The sequence below is a fragment of the Hemiscyllium ocellatum genome, chromosome 2, assembly GCF_020745735.1.
Source record: "Hemiscyllium ocellatum isolate sHemOce1 chromosome 2, sHemOce1.pat.X.cur, whole genome shotgun sequence".
Lineage (NCBI taxonomy): Eukaryota > Metazoa > Chordata > Chondrichthyes > Orectolobiformes > Hemiscylliidae > Hemiscyllium > Hemiscyllium ocellatum.
This window is the reverse complement of record NC_083402.1, coordinates 12,823,263-12,842,239: the sequence shown is the minus strand read 5'-3', so window position 1 is coordinate 12,842,239 and position 18,977 is coordinate 12,823,263. Positions and strand designations below refer to the sequence as shown.

General features: G+C 50.7%; 1 protein-coding gene across 1 annotated transcript in view; it reads left to right on the top strand.

The window, feature by feature from the left end:
- The first annotated feature begins 2,789 nt into the window (after window positions 1-2,789).
- Window positions 2,790-18,977, top strand: part of lrpap1 (low density lipoprotein receptor-related protein associated protein 1) — a 29,481-nt gene continuing 13,293 nt past the window's right edge. Inside the window, exons 1-4 of the mRNA XM_060834800.1 lie at window positions 2,790-3,013; window positions 11,948-12,092; window positions 13,159-13,289; window positions 15,881-16,001. Coding sequence (XP_060690783.1) covers window positions 2,816-3,013; window positions 11,948-12,092; window positions 13,159-13,289; window positions 15,881-16,001 — 595 coding nt within the window. The 5' untranslated portion in view covers window positions 2,790-2,815. The remainder of the gene's footprint in view (window positions 3,014-11,947; window positions 12,093-13,158; window positions 13,290-15,880; window positions 16,002-18,977) is intronic.

Here is an 18,977-nt window from a genome sequence, read left to right as displayed (position 1 = left end):
TTGTCCATTCATCTGAACATACAGACAGACAGGAAGCATGACTGCAATGGAGATCATGAGCTGGTGCTGGGTTTAAGATCTCTGTCATGAGTCTGTATCGACTTCATTTGTAAAGCCCCCTTTTATGTTGTTCATCTTCACATTTTTCAGGGGGTATGTCAGCTTTCCAAAAATGTTTAGCAATTGTTTGTTGTCAAATCCCCGGGCAATTTTCCATTTCTTCTGCACCCAGACTTTGTATTTGTCCCATTAGGACTTGCACCATTGTTTTTCATTTTTTCACTCCAGGGAAAACAGCTCCAGCCTTTTCAATCTCTCCCTGTCGCTCAAATCCTCCAACCCTGGCAGCATCTTTGGAAATCCTTCCTGAATCCTTTCAAGTTTCACAACATCCTTCTGATAGGAAGCAGACCAGAACTGTATGCAATATTCCAACTGTGGCTGAACCAATTAACTGTACAGCTGCAACACAACCTCCCAACTCCTACATTCAATACTCTGATCAATAAAGGAAAGCATACCAAATGCCTTCTTCACTATCCTATCTATCTGCGACTCTACTTTCAAGGAGCTATGAACCTGCACTCCAAGGTCTCTTTGTTCAGCAAAACTCCCTAGGACCTTACCATTAAGTGTATAAGCCCTGTGAAGATTTGGTTTTTTTTCAAAATGCACCACCACACGCATGCTGCTGAGTATTTCCAACATTCTCTTATTTTATTTGACGTGTGTGCTGTCATGTAAAGATGTGAGCCACTATTTAACACACAGCCAGATCCCATGGAGAACAATAAGACATGAGGAATGGTAGTGAGATTTATGATGAGTATTTCAGAGTATGTAATACAGCATTGGGGGGGGGGGGGGGGGGGGGGAGGGCGGGAAACAAGCTAAGATTACATAGTGTTCAAAAGAGCCTATTAGCTTATTTTCAAAATTACTATCACTAAGGATGTTCTGAAACTTAAAACAGTTTACAAGGATGTTGCCAGAGTTGGGGGGTTTGAGTTATAGGGACAGGCTGAACAGGCTGGGGCTGTTTTCCCTGGAGTGTTGGAGGCTGAGGGGTGACATTGTAGAGGTTATAAAATCACAAGGGGCATGGATGGGATAAATTGACAAGGTCTCTTCCCTGGGGTGGGGGAGCCCAGAATTAGAGGGCATAGATTTAGGATGAGAGGGGAAAGATATAAAAGAGACTCAAGGGGCAACTTTTTCACACAGAGAGTGGTGTGTGTATGGAATGAGCTACAAGAGGAAGTAGAGGAGGCTAGTATAATTGCAACATTTAAAAGGCATCTGGATGGGGACATGAGGAGGGAGAGTGTGGGAAGGGAGAGAGAGGGGTGGGAGAGGATCAGAGGGGGGTTCGGGAGAAAGGGGAGGTGGTGAGGGAGGGAGTGGGTATGGGAGAAAAGACTTGGAGGAGATGGGTGGGGGGAGAGAATAGTTGAAGGGAGTGTGGTGGGGTGAGTGGGGCTGGGTGTGAGGGATAGAAGGAGGGTGAGGAAGTGGGGTAGTGAAGAGAGGAAAGTGTTGTGGGGAGGGAGAGTAGATGAGCGAAGTAGAGTTAGGGTTCTGCTGTGATATAGGGTAGAGGGGAGGGGTGGTTGGAACTACTGGGAATGGGGATGGGGAAATGTGAAAGGAAAGAACTAGTAGTGTTTTGAGTCTACCTTGAGGAAAGTGTTTGGGGAGGGGTGTAAGTGTGGGTGTGGATGATGCTGCTGAGATGATGGAGCATTGGGGAGCTACCAGTAGTCGGTCCAGTTGCTAATGGGGGACTATTGGAGGGATAGATATTGCCCAGGACATGAGTGAGAATGTCATCATTTTTAAGATAATATCACATGATCCTTTCCATTGAGCTGAAATCTCATTTTAATGTACCGTTGGTGAAACAGCGCCTCTGGCAGTGCAGTGCTCCCAGAGCGCTGCAGTGTCAACCTTAAGCTAGGAACAAAGGAACAGGTATATTCCATTCAATGTGGTAGGCTGATTTGTGACCTTACTCCACATACTTGCCTTTGACCTATATTCCTTAATAACAGAAGTTCAGAAAAAAAACTCTCAGATTTAAAACTCATAATTGACATGGCATAAGTTGCTGTTGCTGGAAGAAATCTCCAAACATCTACCACCCTAACATCTCTCCTGAAACTTTTCAAACTATACCCCCCAGTCATAGGGAAAAACTCATCGTTATCAGTTCTGAAGAAGGGTCACTGCACCTGAAACATTATCTCTACTCTCTCTGCAAAGAAACTACCAGACTTGTAGAGGTTTTCCCCAGCAATTTCTGATTTAGTTTCATTATCTAAACTGCCTAAGGGTGCCTCGGGTGGGACTTGAGCAAAGAACCTAATGATTCAGAGGTGCAAGTGCTACGCATTGACCACAGTTCACACTGGCCCTTTAACAATACTCTAATATGGTCTATACTACAGTAGACAAACAGGACACTGGAGGAATACAGCAAACCAGGCAGCATCAGGAGATGGAGACGACGACTTCTCCACGTCTTGATGCTGCCTTGCTTGTTGTGTTCTTCCAGCCTCCTGTTTGTATACTTCGGATTCCAGCTTCTGCAGTTATTTTGTCTCTAAGGTAAGTCTGCAGAGGACATGACCTTCTGGGGTGCAATACCCAATCTCACCGCTTGGTGCTGCCCCAAACAACGTCAGCACCTGACGCTAGCATCATTACGCCGCAGGCGACGTGGCGCGAGGGCCAATGGGAATTGTAGTTCCTGTCGGGGGCCACCAGCGGCGCCTGCGCACTGAGAGAGGGTTGCCTGGGTGACGGGGAGTGAGCGATGGCGCTTGGAGGCCTCGGGTTGTTGTTGCTGGTCAATGCCTGCACTCTGCTCCTCTTCCTGGAGCCCGCCGCGGCCCAGGGCGCCGCCAAATACTCCCGGGAGAAAAACCAGGCGCCCGAGGAGGAGACAGAGGCAAAGATAGCGATCGAGTTCAGGATCGCGAAACTCAACCAGGTCTGGGAGAAGGCGCAGCGAGTAAGTGAGGGGGAGGGGGGAAGGAAGGGGGGGTGAGGGGGGATGGGGGAGGGGTAAGGGGGAGTGGCAAGGGGGAGGGGGAGGTGACGGGGGAGGGGAGCGGGGTGATGGGAAGAGGGGGGTGATGGTGATGGGGCGAGGGGGTGACAGGGAGGGGAGAGGGAGGTGATGGGGGCGGGAGAGGGGGAGGGGAGAGTGGGGTGATGAGGGGGGAGGGGAGAGTGGGGTGATGAGGGGGGAGGGGAGAGTGGGGTGATGAGGGGGGAGGGGAGAGTGGGGTGATGAGGGGGGAGGGGAGAGTGGGGTGATGATGGGGGAGGGGAGAGTGGGGTGACGGGGTAGCGGAGAGGGGGTGACAGGGGAGGGGACAGGGCGTGACGGGGGAGGGGTAGGGGGTGACGGGGAGGGGAGGGGGAGGGATGGGGGTGACGGGAGGTGAAGGTCGAGGGGGTGACGGGGAGGGGGATGCGGGGAGGGGGGGGCGACGCGGGAGGGGGGTGAAGGGGGAGGGGAGAGGGGGGTGATGGGGAGGGGGGTTGAAGGGGGAGGGGTGACGGGTGAGGGGGGGTGATGGCGAGAGTGGAGGGGGTGAGGGGAGAGTGGAGGGGGTGAGGGGAGAGTGGAGGGGGGTTGAAGGGGAGGGGAGGGGGGTTGAAGGGGGAGGGGAGGGGAGGGGGGTGATCGGCAGGGGAGGGGGTGAAGGGGGAGGGGAGGTGGGGTGATGGGGAGAGGGGGTGATGGTGATGGGGAGAGGAGGGTGATGGGGGTGATGGGGAGAGGAGGGTGATGGGGGTGATGGGGAGAGGAGGGTGATGGGGGTGATGGGGAGAGGGGGGTGACGGGGAGGGGAGAGGAGGGTGATGGGGGTGATGGGGAGAGGGGGGTGACGGGGAGGGGAGAGGAGGGTGATGGGGGTGATGGGGAGAGGGGGGTGACGGGGAGGGGAGAGGAGGGTGATGGGGGTGATGGGGAGAGGGGGGTGACGGGGAGGGGAGAGGAGGGTGATGGGGGTGATGGGGAGAGGGGGGTGACGGGGAGGGGAGAGGAGGGTGATGGGGGTGATGGGGAGAGGGGGGTGACGGGGAGGGGAGAGGAGGGTGATGGGGGTGATGGGGAGAGGGGGGTGACGGGGAGGGGAGAGGAGGGTGATGGGGGTGATGGGGAGAGGGGGGTGACGGGGAGGGGAGAGGAGGGTGATGGGGGTGATGGGGAGAGGGGGGTGACGGGGAGGGGAGAGGGGGGTGACGGGGGAGGGGAGAGGGGGAGGGGAGAGGGGGGTGACGGGGGAGGGGAGAGGGGGAGGGGAGAGGGGGGTGATGGGGGAGGGGAGAGGGGGAGGGGAGAGGGGGGGGAGGGGAGAGGGGGAGGGGGAGAGGGGGGTGATGGGGGAGGGGAGAGGGGGAGGGGAGAGGGGGGGAGGGGAGAGGGGGAGGGGAGAGGGGGGGAGGGGAGAGGGGGAGGGGAGAGGGGGTGAGGGGAGAGGGGGAGGGGAGAGGGGGGTGACGGGGGAGGGGGAGGGGAGAGGGGGGTGACGGGGGAGGGGGAGGGGAGAGGGGGGTGACGGGGGAGGGGAGAGGGGGAGGGGAGGGGAGAGTGGGGAGAGGGGGGAGGGGAGAGGGGGGAGGGGAGGGGGAGGGGAGGGGAGAGAGGGGGGAGGGAGAGGGGGAGGGGAGGGGAGAGGGGGGAGGGGAGGGGAGAGGGGGGTGATGGGGAGGGGAGAGGGGGAGGGGAGAGTGGGGAGAAGGGGGAGGGGAGAGTGGGGTGATGAGGCAGGGGAGGGGAGAGTGGGGTGATGGGGGAGGGGAGAGGGGGGAGGGGAGAGTGGGGTGATGAGGGAAGGGAGAGGGGGAGGGGAGAGTGGGGTGATGAGGGAAGGGAGAGGGGGAGGGGAGAGTGGGGTGATGAGGGAAGGGAGAGGGGGAGGGGAGAGTGGGGTGATGAGGGAGGGGAGGGGGGGGGAGGGGAGAGTGGGGTGATGAGGGAGGGGAGGGGGGAAGGGGAGCGTGGGGTGATGAGGGAGGGGAGAGGGGAGCGTGGGGTGATGAGGGAGGGGAGAGGGGAGCGTGGGGTTATGAGGGAGGGGAGAGGGAAGAGTGGGGTGATGGGGGAGGGGGGGACGGGGAGGGGGGAGGGGGGGGAGAGGGGGGTGAAGGGGGAGGGGAGGGGGGTGAAGGGGGAGGGGAGGGGGGGTGAAGGGGGAGGGGGTCTGTAGGGAAGGGGAGGGGGATTGAAGGGGGAGGGGAGGGGGGTGATCGGCAGGGGAGGGGGGTGAAGGGGGAGAGGGGGTGATGGTGATGGGGCGAGGGGGGTGATGGGGAGGGGAGAGGAGGGTGATGGGGGTGATGGGGAGAGGGGGGTGATGGGGAGGGGAGAGGAGGGTGATGGGGAGAGGGGGGTGATGGGGAGGGGAGAGGAGGGTGATGGGGGTGATGGGGAGAGGGGGGTGATGGGGAGGGGAGAGGAGGGTGATGGGGAGAGGGGGGTGATGGGGAGGGGTGATGGGGAGGGGAGATGGGGTGATGGGGAGGGGAGATGGGGGTGATGGGGAGAGGGGGGTGATGGGGAGGGGAGATGGGGGTGATGGGGAGAGGGGGGTGATGGGGAGGGGAGATGGGGGTGATGGGGAGAGGGGGGTGATGGGGAGGGGAGATGGGGGTGATGGGGAGAGGGGGGTGATGGGGAGGGGAGATGGGGGTGATGGGGAGAGGGGGGTGATGGGGAGAGGGGGGTGATGGGGAGGGGAGATGGGGGTGATGGGGAGGGGAGATGGGGGTGATGGGGAGAGGGGGGTGATGGGGAGAGGGGGGTGATGGGGAGGGGAGAGGGGGGTGATGGGGAGGGGAGAGGGGGGTGACGGGGAGGGGAGAGGGGGGTGACGGGGAGGGGAGAGGGGGGTGATGGGGTGGGGAGAGGGGGGTGACGGGGGTGGGGAGAGGGGGGTGATGGGGAGAGGGGGGTGACGGGGGAGGGGAGAGGGGGGTGATGGGGAGAGGGGGGTGACGGGGGAGGGGAGAGGGGGGTGACGGGGGAGGGGAGAGGGGGGTGACGGGGGAGGGGAGAGGGGGGTGACGGGGGAGGGGAGAGGGGGGTGACGGGGAGAGGGGGGGGGTGATGGGGGAGGGGGGAGAGTGGGGAGAGGGGGAGGGGAGAGTGGGGTGATGAGGGAGGGGAGGGGGAGGGGAGAGTGGGGTGATGGGGGAGGGGAGAGGGGAAGGGGAGAAGGGGGAGGGGAAAGTGGGGTGATGGGGAGAGGGGCTGATGGGGGAGGGGAGGGGAGAGTGGGGAGAGGGGGAAGGGGAGCGTGGGGTGATGAGGGAGGGGAGAGGGGAGCGTGGGGTGATGAGGGAGGGGAGAGGGAAGTGTGGGGTGATGGAGGAGGGGGTGACGGGGAGGGGGAGGCGGTGACGGGGAGGGGGTGAGGGGGAGGGGGTGACGGGGTGGGGGTGATGGGGTGGGGGAGAGGGAGACGGGGGGGAGGGGGAGGGGGGGATGGGGGAGGGGGGGGGAGACGGGGGAGACGGGGAGGGGGGAGACGGGGAGGGGGATGGGGGAGGGGGGAGACGGGGAGGGGGGTGGGGGAGATGGGGGGAGGGGGGGATGGGGGAGGGGGGAGATGGGGAGGGGGATGGGGGAGATGGGGGAGGGGGAGACGGGGAGGGGGGATGGGGGAGACGGGGAGGGGGGAGACGGGGAGGGGGATGGGGGAGATGGGGGAGGGGGGAGACGGGGAGGGAGATGGGGGAGGGGGGAGACGGGGAGGGGGATGGGGGAGATGGGGGAGGGGGAGACGGAGAGGGGGGGAGGGGGGAGATGGGGGAGGGGGGAGACGGGGGAGGGGGGAGACGGAGGGGGGGAGGGGGGAGACGGGGAGGGGGGAGACGGGGAGGGGGTGGGGGAGACGGGGAGATGGGGGTGATGGGAGGGGGGAGGGGGGAGACGGGATTGGGGGAGATGGCAGAGGGGGAGGGGGATGGGGGGGAGGGGGGAGACGGGGAGGGGGATGGGGGAGATGGGGGAGGGGGGAGACGGAGGGGGGAGGGGGGAGACGGGGGAGGGGGAGGGGGAGACGGGGGAGGGGGAGACGGGGAGGGAGTGGGGGAGACGGGGGGAGGGGGAGATGGGGGTGAGGGGGAGGGGGAGGGGGGAGACGGGGGAGGGGGAGACGGGGAGGGAGTGGGGGAGACGGGGGGAGGGGGAGATGGGGGTGATGGGGAGGGGGAGGGGGGAGACGGGGGAGGGGGGAGACGGAGGAGGGGGGAGGGGGGAGACGGGGGAGGGGGAGACGGGGGAGGGGGAGGGGGGGACGGGGGGAGGGGGAGGGGGGAGACGGGGAGGGGGAGGGGGGAGACGGGGAGGGGGAGGGGGGAGACGGGGGAGGGGGAGACGGGGGGAGGGGGAGGGGGGCGACGGGGGAGGGGGAGGGGGATTGGGGGAGATGGCAGAGGGGGATGGGGGAGACGGGGAGGGGGATGGGGAGACGGGGAGGGGGAGACAGGGAGCGGGGGGGCGACGGGGGAGGGGGTGAAGGGGGAGGGAAAGGTGGTGACGGGGGGTGGCGGGGGAGGGGAGGGGGGTTGATGGGGGAGGGGAGGGGGTGAAGGGGGAGGGGGGCTGACGGGAGAGGGAGTTGACGGGGGGGTGATGGGAGAGGGGGCGACGGGAGGTAGGGTGAGGGGGAGGAGAGGGGTTGAGGGGAGAGTGGGTGAGGGGGGAGGGAGAGGAGGAGGAGAGGGTGGAGAGGGGTGGGCGACCGGGAGATGGGGGAGCAGGAGGGGACGGGGGGTGACGGTGGTGAGGGGGAAGGGGAGGGGAGAGGGGGGCCTGACAGCGGATGGGGAGGGGAGGGGAAGGGGGTGACGGGGGAGGGGGAGGGGAGAGGGGGGTGACGGGGGAGGGGGAGAGGAGGTGGTGACGGGGGAGGGGGGTGACAGGGGAGGGGAGAGGGGGTGACGGGGGAGGGGAAGGGTGACGGGGGAGGGGGCGACGAGAGGGGATGGTGGGGTGACGGGCGGGGGGAGAGGGGGCGTGATGGGATGGGGGGGTGACGGGGGTTGAGGGGGGAGGGGAAGTAGAGGGGGGAGAGGAGGCGTGACGGGATGGGGTGGTGACGGGGGGAGTGGGGTGACGGGGGAGGGAAGAGGGGGGTGACGGGGGGAGTGGGGTGACGGGGGAGGGAAGAGGGGGGTGACGGGGGGAGTGGGGTGACGGGGGAGGGAAGAGGGGGGTGACGGGGGAAGGGGGGTGACGGGGGAGGGAAGAGGGTGGTGACGGGGGTTGAGGGGGGAGGAGAGGGGGAGAGTGGGCGTGATGGGATGGGGGGTGACGGGGAGGGGGAGGGGCGGGGGGGGTGACTGGGGAGGGGAGAGGGGTATGACGGGGAGGGGGAGGGGAGGGGGGGTGATGTTTTTCTAAATGTTTTCATTTCTTAACTGCCCTGCTGACATCAGTCAACTCCCTTGAATTTTTCAGGAATGTGTGCTCAGCTGCTTGTGAGTAAATTGTGCTGAGTCATTAGAGGAGTGTGGTTTGATTTAATACTCTGTCCACTGAATGTCAGCAATGTTTCAGTTCACTAGCTTCTCTGGATCATAGAACACTGCAATGTTGCAAGAACTGTCAATTAGTACCTTACTGTACAGAAGGATAATATTGAATGTTTAACATAATAACTCGTTATTGAGACAGGAAAGTAAAGGTGACTTCAAATAGTTGCCGATCTGTAGTGAATGATGACTCTTAATTATTTTAAACTCTAAAAAGTTTGTCATTTATTATTAATTTATTTAACTTTTTAAAAAATCCAAAACTGCTTCCTTGAAGTACTGTTGTGGTCAACTATCAGCAATCAGCAATAGTGCCCCCATGGTTATGTTTTACAAATCTCCTGCCTAGTTCTTTCTTCTGTTTCTCTTTTTTTTCCTCGCTTGCTTTCTTTGTGGGTTTGTCTCTCTCTAATCTGGAAAGTGCTTAGCTCCTGATGGACTGATAAAGATTCTCTTATGTTGCTGAGCCTAAGTATTTCCAGAATTTTCAAACATTCATTTTAAATCTTCGGTACTACTTCATACTTTTATCTTTTATTTTAACTTGGATATGATTTATTTTTCTACTTCTCACATTCCAGAGGATGGAATTTCTGCCTGCAATTTTGCTGTGCTATCTGGTGGTCTGAATGGATGTCTGCTAGCTCTGTTGGCCAGAATGTTTGTTTGCAAGGCACAGTGATGCCATGATCAATGCCATGATCGATGCCTGCACTGAGGTTACCATGAGGATTTCAGCTTCTCGACCTTGCCACTTGCCTGAGGTGTGGTGACCTTCAGGTTCAACCTGGATAAATGCGAAGTGATTTGATTTGAAAGGTTGAATTTGAATGCTGAATACGGGGTTAAAGGCAGGTTTCTTGATAGTGTGGAGTAACAACAGGATCTTGGGATCCACCTACATAGATCCCTCAAAGTTGCCACACAAGTTGATAGGGTTGTTAAGAAGGTATATGGTGTATTGGCTTTCATTAGCAGGGGAATTGAGTTTAAGAGCTGCGAGGTTTTGCTGCAGCTCTATAAAACCCTGGTTAGACCACACTTGGAATATTGTGTCCAATTTCAATCGCCTCAATATAGGAAGAATGTAGATGCTTCAGAGAAGGTGTCAAGGAGATTTACCAGAACGCTGCCTGGATTGGAGGGCTTGTCTTATGAAGAGAGGTTGAGTGAGCTAGAGCTTTTCACACTGAAGAGAAGAAGGAAGAGAGGTGACTTGATAGAGGGGTACAAGGTAATGAGAGGCAGAGATAGAGTGGATAGCCAGAGACTTCTCCCCAGGGCAGAAAAGGCTGTCACGATGGGTCATAACTTGAAGGCGATTAGACGAAGTTATACGGGAGATGTCAGAGGGAGGTTCTTTACTCTGAGTGGTGGGTGTCAGTGGTGATAATAGAGTCAGAGACATTAGGGACATTAAAGCAACTGCTGGACAAGCACACTGACAGCAGTAAGTTCAGGGGTGTGTAGGTTAGGTTGATCTTGGATAAAGATAAATGCTCATCACATTATTGAAGGGCCTGTACTGTGCTGTACTGTTCTATGTTCTAAACCGCCACTGTCCTCTGTCTGTCCCCCCTGTCTATCTGTTTGTTTGTCTCCTGTGAATCATTTGTAAAACAATGCTCCGAATTTGCAACAGCTGCTTTAGACTTGTTTGAGATTAATTAATACTACTTTGAGGATGCTGTGATTCGTATGAATATCAGCTTATGTTCCTTTTCTATCATGAAGTGAATTTTCTGTTCTATTAGTTGTGCTTCTGGAAGGCTGTGTTTAGAACTCATGATTATGCTTACACCAATTTTTGTGTAGTACTTCAAGTAAGGTGTGATGAGTAGGCTGTGCACAATGCTTTGTTTAGTTTCTCAAACATTATTTGTGGTCTGACACAACTTAGAAACAGCTTTTCTAAGAAATATGAAAATATTACTTGGAAGTACAGAAGTTACACCACCTGCCTGAAAACAAGGATTGAAAATGTGTTGCTGGAAAAGCGCAGCAGGTCAGGCAGCATCCAAGGAACAGGAGATTCGACGTTTTGGGCATAAGCCCTTCTTCAGCTCTGATCTCCAGCATCTGCAGACCTCACTTTCTCCTTGAAAACAAGGATTGCCAGTTAACTGTTCCTGTAAAAGCAAAATATCGCAGATGCAGGAAATCTGAAACAAACATAGGAAATGCTAAAGAAACTCAGGAAGTCTGGTAGCATCTGCAGAGAGAGAGAGAGAGAAAGAGTGTTATATTTGACAGATTTGGATGTACAAGTCATCTGGGTGCCCTTGTACAATCAAAGTTGACAGGTGGGTAGCAAGCGATTAGGCAGGGAAAATGGTGTATTGCCTTCATTGCAAGATGTTTGGAGTTCACAAGTAGGGATGCCTTCCTGCAGTTATATAGGACCTTGGTGAGACCATACCTGGAGTACTGCCTGTAGTGTTGATCTCCCTGACAAGAAAGAATGCACTTGCCATGGAAGGGCTGCAGCAAGGTTCAGTAGTTTGCTCCCAGGAATGGCAGGGCTGCTGTATGTGGATAGATTGGTTTGACTGCCCTGTGTTCACTAGAGTTTAGAAAGATGATTGGGGATCTGTCTGAAACACAAAGTTCTAACAGGACAGACTGGATCCAGTGGGTACTTGTCTCAGGCAACAAGGCAGATCATTCAGAAATTAAAAGAGAAAAGGTTTCTTCACTCAAAGGGTAGTGCGTTCATAGGTCCAAAAGATTGATGCCTACCTTTGGTTTCGCTGCTAAAGGCTCTCCTGTAAGTGTATTTGTCTTTTAAAATGCAGTAACTATTGCAGGTACTTTTCTAAAGGGATAATTAAACATTGTATCTCAGCAACACAAACACTGACTTGATGATGGAACTTGAATGTTGCTGAAAAGGTAAACGTTTCCGATATTAAAAGTGTGGACAAAATATCTCTTTTCAGAAATTGTCCGTGCAACTGTTTGTTTTATGGAAAACTTAATCCATATTTTTTTTTAAAGAAGAATTCTTTCTCCACTCTTCTGAAGAGTTTTGTGCCTTGCTGAGACACATACCTTGATGTCCTTTACCTTACTCTGTCTTTCTATACACTTTCCCAGAAAGTTGGTAGCAATTTTGAAAGTCCCAATTGCTTATCATTCGATATTTTGGGAGGGCGCGAATACGAGGTTTCCACTCCCCTTCACATGATTCTTTATCAGTTGATGTCTCGTTTAGGTTTACTCACTGTCCAGATGAAATACTCTTTTTGTATCTCTCATATTGACTTAACATTTTAGAAACCACAGTCAAATGAGCTCATAACCCTCTCCACTTGTGGGTATCCATCATCTCTTGTATCCAGTTCCACTAGATATTAAGAAATCTATCCCTTTCCTTTTTTTTTACCCATAGCTCCAGTTTTCTCCTGTGAAGCTAGCCGAGCTTCACAGTGACCTGAAAATTCAGGAGAAAGATGAACTGAACTGGAAGAAGTTGAAAGCCGATGGGCTCGATGAGGATGGTGAGAAGGAAGCCAGGCTGCGACGTAACTTCAACGGTAAACTGTTTGTGTTTTCTGAACTCACAAGCAGGGTTAATCCTGACCCAGAAGAGGGGGGAGAGAGAGAGAGGGGAAATGAGATACGCATGTGTGTGCGTACAAAAGAAAACACATTGATACGTAGGCCTTCTTGACAGCACTGCATCCCAAAGCACTTTAATTAAAGTCATTTTGAAAGAAACCCATCAAGCAATCTGTGCACAGTAAACTCCCGCAAACACCAATGAGGTGATTGACTCTTGGTGATGTTGATTTAAGGAATAATTATATAATTACACCTGGAAGACTCCCTATTCTTCAAAGTATTGCCAAGGGGTCTTTAATGTTTTTAGGGTTGATATCCAGAATGGGCAGGCTGTCTTATCAGGAAAGGTTAGACAGATTGAACTTATTTAAACTGTGTTGGAGGGAGAAGTGACCTAATTGAAGTGTATACGAACCTAAGGTGTCTGACATAGCAAATAGGAGCAGGAGTAAGCATTCATCCCTTCAGCCTGCTCCACCATTCATTATAGTAATAGCTGATCATCCAACTGCTGCTTTCTCCCCCATATCCTTTAATCCCTTTAGCATCCAGTCCTATGTTTTGAAATCATATAATGCTTTGGTCTTGATAAGTTGGAAAGAACTCATTTTGTAGCTGAGTCCTGAGCTATGCGGCTTGATTTTAAAATTAGGTGCTCCCTTTTAGCACCAAGTTGAAAATTTTGTTCTTGAAAGTTGAGAGACTTTGGAACTCATCCCCAGAAGGCAGGTCAATGAATATTTTTAAGACAGAGATTCTTGTCAGGTAAGGAAGTAAAAGTTACTGGGGATAGGTTGAAATGTGGGATTATAAATGCAAACCAAACAAGATATTGAGTGGCAAAGTAGGCTTGAGGAGCTGGATGGCTTACTTCCAATCTTGGATTATCTGTCCTCATGACAGAGAATGCAGCCTAGATTTTCATGTCCTATTTGAATTAAGGCACCTTTGACAATGCAGCATTTTAATAGTCCTGCGCTGGAGTGCCAGCTAAAACAACTTAACCAGTGAACTTTGCTATTTCTTTTTCCACTTCAGTAATCCTCACAAAGTACAGACTTGATGGAAGGAAAGATACTGAGCCTATGGACACAAATTATCTGAAAGAATCGATGGACTCTGAGAATGATGTGTTTGATGATCCAAAATTGGAGAAATTGTGGAATAAGGTTGGTGGTTGTATTTAAACAGATATAATTTATAATTCTGTTTCAGCCAACACACATCTGAAAATTAATCAAAGGAATCAAAACAAAAACAGCAGTTATCACTTCTGTAAAGTAGGTTTGCACACATTTCATCAAAAGGAATCCAGAATCATCTCTCACTATTTTGACACTTTCAATACTTTGCTAAATAGCTAATTCCTAATTCGCTGATTTATGTCCGCTAGCCCTGTTTGTGGATTAGATAGAATTCAGGGGAGAAGGGATCAAATATTTGAGCTCTGAAGCAAAGGTCATTGAAACTGTGCCTTTCAATATTTTAGATCAAACAACTTTACACATACTTGGAAATGGAAGGCCTTCGATCTCAATCTAACTGTTGTGGTCAATTAGTAAAGTTACACTTTTCTGTGTACCTGACCCATTTACTTCAGAAGCACTGACTTCAGGTGCCCTACCCTGCGGCAGTGTCCGCGGGCCAATCTTTGTGCCCGTACAAAGTTTCAAAATTCAACACAGGCACAAGCAATTTTGCTACTAGAATGCTAGGTTGCAGTTTGACCCAACTTGCTGTACTAGTTCAGTTCAGCTCCATAAATCCGACTAATTAGTTTCATAGGAATGTATGTTCAATTGCCTTTTGAGGATGCCTGTGAAATCTGAATTTAGCACTCTTTCTAGCAGTGCGTTTCAGATGTTGACCTTCTTTCTCATCAATCTGTTTGTCTTCCCATCCTCATTCTCTCTCCATGAGACCAGCACTCCTGTCATTCACCACTCTCCAGTCTTCCCCATGATCACAGACCTTTTTCTTTGTCCCACCCACTTTTTGCTATAAGTATTACATCTCTCATTTTTTCTTAATTCTGGTGCTAGACAAGTTGAATGTTCTGATTTTTAATTTCTCTGCTCTAATTTTGGTTTGCCACATATCTCAAATTGTGCTAGTTGAAATATTTTTTTCCAAATTGCTATATCAAAACTCCTCGTAATATTTGAATATGTCTGTTAGGTTTGCTATTCACCTTCTTTACTGTAAGGCAACCATACAAAGCTATTCCATTCTCTAAGCGTATGCGAACACTTTTGTACTTGATATCAACTGAGTAGACATCTTTATCCTTCCTAAGGACATGGCGTCCATCCTAACATGTAATGCCCAGAACTTTCCATGATGCCGTTGTGGAGACCCAACCAGTAATTCCCAATGATTTGTAAATTTATTTAATATCCCTTTTTAGCCAGCTGATAAACTTACTCATCTGACTTCAAGGATTTGTGAATGTGCACCAATGATGCACAGTGACAATATGATGTTGTATGAGTGAATTTAAAAAAAATGCATGCAACATGTCACCAACATTCCTTAGATTGCATCTTCCAAATGCTCCTGGAATTGACAGGGGCAGCCGATACATTGGAATGTAGTTTTTCCAAGCCACACGCCATCCTAATTTGGAAATATGTTGCCGTTACTGCAGTGTCACCATCTCAAAATCCTGGAATTCCCTCCCAAAAAGCATTATGGGTATCCCTACACGAGAGGGATTACAGCAGTTTAAGAAAGGAGCTCTAAACCACTTTCTTGAGGACATTTAGAGATGGGCAATAAATGCTGGCAGCTTGTGATGCCCCGATCCTGTGAGTGCCTTTTTAAAGAGAAACACTCTGAGGTTCCCTGTTGTATACTATCATTCAGATTATACTGCCTTTCTATGTTATTCCATTCAAAGTGCATCATATAACACCTGGTACGTGTATGGAATGAGATGCCAGGTGGAGGCTGGAACAACTGCAACATTTAAGAGGCATTTGGATGGGTACATGAATAGGAAGGGTTTGGAGGGATATGGGCCGGGTGCTGGCAGGTGGGACTAGATGGATTGGGATATCTGGTCAGCATGGATGGGTTGGATGAAGGGTCTGTTTCCATGCTGTACATCTCTATGACCTGTCGACATTAATTTACATGGAATGAACAGCGTAGAAATAAGATTTGTTTGGCCCAATTAATACATATCAGTGCTTATGCTTCACCTAAATTCCTGCTATCCTTCCCCATCTATGTTTTATCATCATAACTCTTAATTCCAATATACATATCCAGTTTCCTTTTAGATACATTTATACTATTTGTCTCAATTTGCACTATAGTCTCAGCTTTCACATTTTCACCACATTTTGGGTAGAAAAGTTTCTTCTGAATTCTGATTTCTTTGTGGGTGTTTCTATTGAAGGCACCTTTCTGCTCTTCCACGGAAGTGCAAATGCAGCCTTGTCTGTTCTGAAAATCTTTCATAATTCTAAAGATCTCTGTTATGTTATCCCTTAGCCATCTGTTTTCAACAGCATCTTTTCAATCTCTCTAATGGTCAAGCACTATTTTTATAACTGAAACAGTATAGCATGATGTGGCAAGAAGGGATGTTAATTCTTCTGTAAACCAACTTGGAGTAACAGATGGGGATGGTTTTCCACCAATTTGTAATTAAAATTACAATCGTCTCTCGTGAATGTGGAAGTTTTGAAGATAAGTTCCACAGCACAAGTACCATGTTGTCCATAATTTTAACCAAGAATTTGCTTCTTGATAGGCAACAACCTCTGGAAAATTTAGTGATGATGAGGTTCGAAAACTGCGCCGGGAGTTCCAACATCACCAGGATAAAATTCAGGAGTACCACATCCTGAGAGAGACCGTCAGCAGGAATGAAGGTATTGTCATTAAAAATGTCATCTGAATTACTTCAGGTAAAACAATTATAGAAGAATAATTATTTTTTTTCTAGATTGCTTCTCAGTTACTTTTGACTCCTAGTTGATTTTGTGAATTGAAATGTGATATTTAGTCATTCTTTGCAAATTGTATTCACTTGGAAGGAAAACACTTTTTTCTTCTCACCTTAAAAGTATGCCCCCTAGTCTTTAAAATTTAGATCAGGAATTTCAGTTAGTCTCTAATTATTCCTACTTTCTAGTTTATTGATTCTGGGTTTTCTGTGATTTTCTTGCTTCTTCAACAAACTGTTCAGGTCCCCTTTTTGCCCTCCTGATGTCCTTCTCAAGTGCTACTCTTGCAGCACTTATACTCCTTTAGGGATTCATCGAGTCATATAGCAAGGAAACAGACTCTTCAGACCAACCAATCCATGCCGAACATAATCCCAAACTAAACGAGTCCCTCCTGTCTGCACTTGGCCTATATCCCACCAACATTTCTTTCTCATGTGCTTATCTAATTGTCTTTAAAACATTGTAAGTGTACCCGCATCCACCACTTCCCCTGGAAGTTCATTCTACATATGAACCACTTTGTGCTTTTTAAAAAAAAAGTTGCACCTCGTGTCTTTTAAATCTTTTTCCTCTCACCTTAAAAGTATGACCCCTAGTCTTGAAATCCCCCACCCCCACTCACCTTACTTATACCCCTCATGATTTTATAAGCCTCTATAAGGTCAGTCCTCAACCTCCTAGGCCTCTCAATCAATTCACTTGATCCCAGCTGTCTCCTTTTTCTTGACCAGAGTCTCAATTTTTCTAGTCATGATTTTGGAGATGCCGGTGTTGGACTGGGGTGTACAAAGTTAAAAAATCATACAACACCAGGTTATAGTCCAACAGGTTTAATTGGAAGCACACTAGCTTTCGGAGCGTTGTTCCTTCACAGGTGGTATTGGAGGGCTCGATCGTAACACAGAATTTATAGCAAAAATTTACAGTGTGGTGTAACTGAAATTATACATTGAATACCATGATAGTTTCATTTCTTTCATGTGTAAATCTCAAAACCTTTTTTTAAAAAGTTGCATTCTCAGGTTAGCTGTTAACAATGGTGATAGCTAGACAATACGTTACATACACTAAATTTTTGCTATAATTACTGTTAGAATTGAGCCCTCCATTACCACCTGATGAAGGAGCGATGCTCCAAAAGCTAGTGTACTTCCCATCAAACCTGTTGGACTATAACCTGGTGGTGTGATTTTTTAACTCAATTTTTCTAGTCATTCAGGATTATCTACACCTACCAGCCTTGCCCTTCGCACAAACAAGAATATACTCTCTCTGAACTGTTATTATTTCATTTTTGAAGGCCTCCTACCTCCCAACCATTCCTTTACCTGTGAACAGCCTCCCCCAATCAACTTTCGTAAGTTCCTGCCTAAAACTGTCAAAATTGGCCTAACTCTAATTTAGAACTTTAAGTTTCAGATCAATTCTAAAACAGTTAGAATTCTGATTACTTGTCCCAAAGTGCTCCCCCATTGGTACCTCAGTCATTTGTCCTGCCTTATTTCCCAAGAGAAAGTTAGGTTTTGTTCCTTCTCCAGTAGGTACATCCACATATTGGATAAGAGAATTTTCCTGTAAATACTTGAATTCCCCTCCATCCAAGGCTTAACACTATGGCATCCAGACATCCAGTCTGTTAAGGGCTTGGTGGTGTAGTGGGCAATGAAGACCGTTATCTCACGGACATGGATTAGATGGGCCAATGAGTGCCAGATGGAGTTTAATTTAGATAAATCTAAGATGTTGCGTTTTTGGTAAGGCAAAACGGGGCAGAATTTATGCAGTTAATGTTAGGGCCCTGGGGAGTGTTGCTGAACAAAGAGACCTAGGTGCAGGTACATAATCCCTTGAAAGTGGAGTCGCAGATCGATAATGTGGTGAAGGAACATGTTTGAGACGCTTGCCTTCATCGGTCAGTGCATTGAGTATAGGAGTTGGGACATCATTTTGTGGCAGTACATAACATTGGTGAGGCCACTTTCAGAATATTGAGTTCAATTCTGATCTCCCAGCTATAGGAAAGATGTTAAATTTGAGAGAAAAGACTTACAAGGATATTGCCAGGATTGGAGGGTTTGAGCTAAAAGGAGAGGCTGAATAGGCTGGGGCTTTTTTCTCCAGAGCACCAGAGGCTCAAGGGTGACCTAACAGAGGTTTATAAAATCATGAGGGGCATGAATAGGGCAGATAACCAAGGTCTTTTTCCCAGGGTAGGGGAGTCCAAAATTAGAGGGCATAGGTTTAAGGTGAGAAGGGGAAAATTTGAAAGGGACCTGAGGGACAACTTCTTCATGCAGAGGGTGATGCAAGTCTGGAACAAGTTGTCAGCGGAGGTGGTGGAGGTACAACTACAGTATTTAAAAGGGATCTGGGTGGATACAAAAATAGAAAGGGTTTAGAGGAATATGGACCAAATGCTGGAAAATGGGAGTAGCTCAATTTAAGATATTTGGCCGTCGAAGAGAATTTGGATTGAAGGGTCTATTTCCGTGCTGTATAACTGACTCTGTGCTGCAGGGGAGGAATTTAGGGACAAAATGGAATGTCACATAGACCAATAAAGGTAAATGAAGAAGTGTCAGCTTCCTACAGGAAAATCATGATAAGCTAACTTGTTGGAGTCGTTAGAAAGATAACAGAGGCGGTGATGTTGATATGTTGTGCATGGTTTTCTATAAGGTGTTTAATAGTGTTGCACAACAAACATGAGCAAAGTCCGAGCTCATGGAATAAAAGGGACAGAGTGAAAAATTGGCTGTGACAGCAAATGAGTAATGTTTAATAGACTTTAGTGGGTTGGGGAAGGATTGCAGTGGGATGTCCTAGGATTCAGTGTTGCGACCTTTGCTTTTCCAGATCACAATTAATGATCTAGACCTTGGTGTGAAAGGCACAATT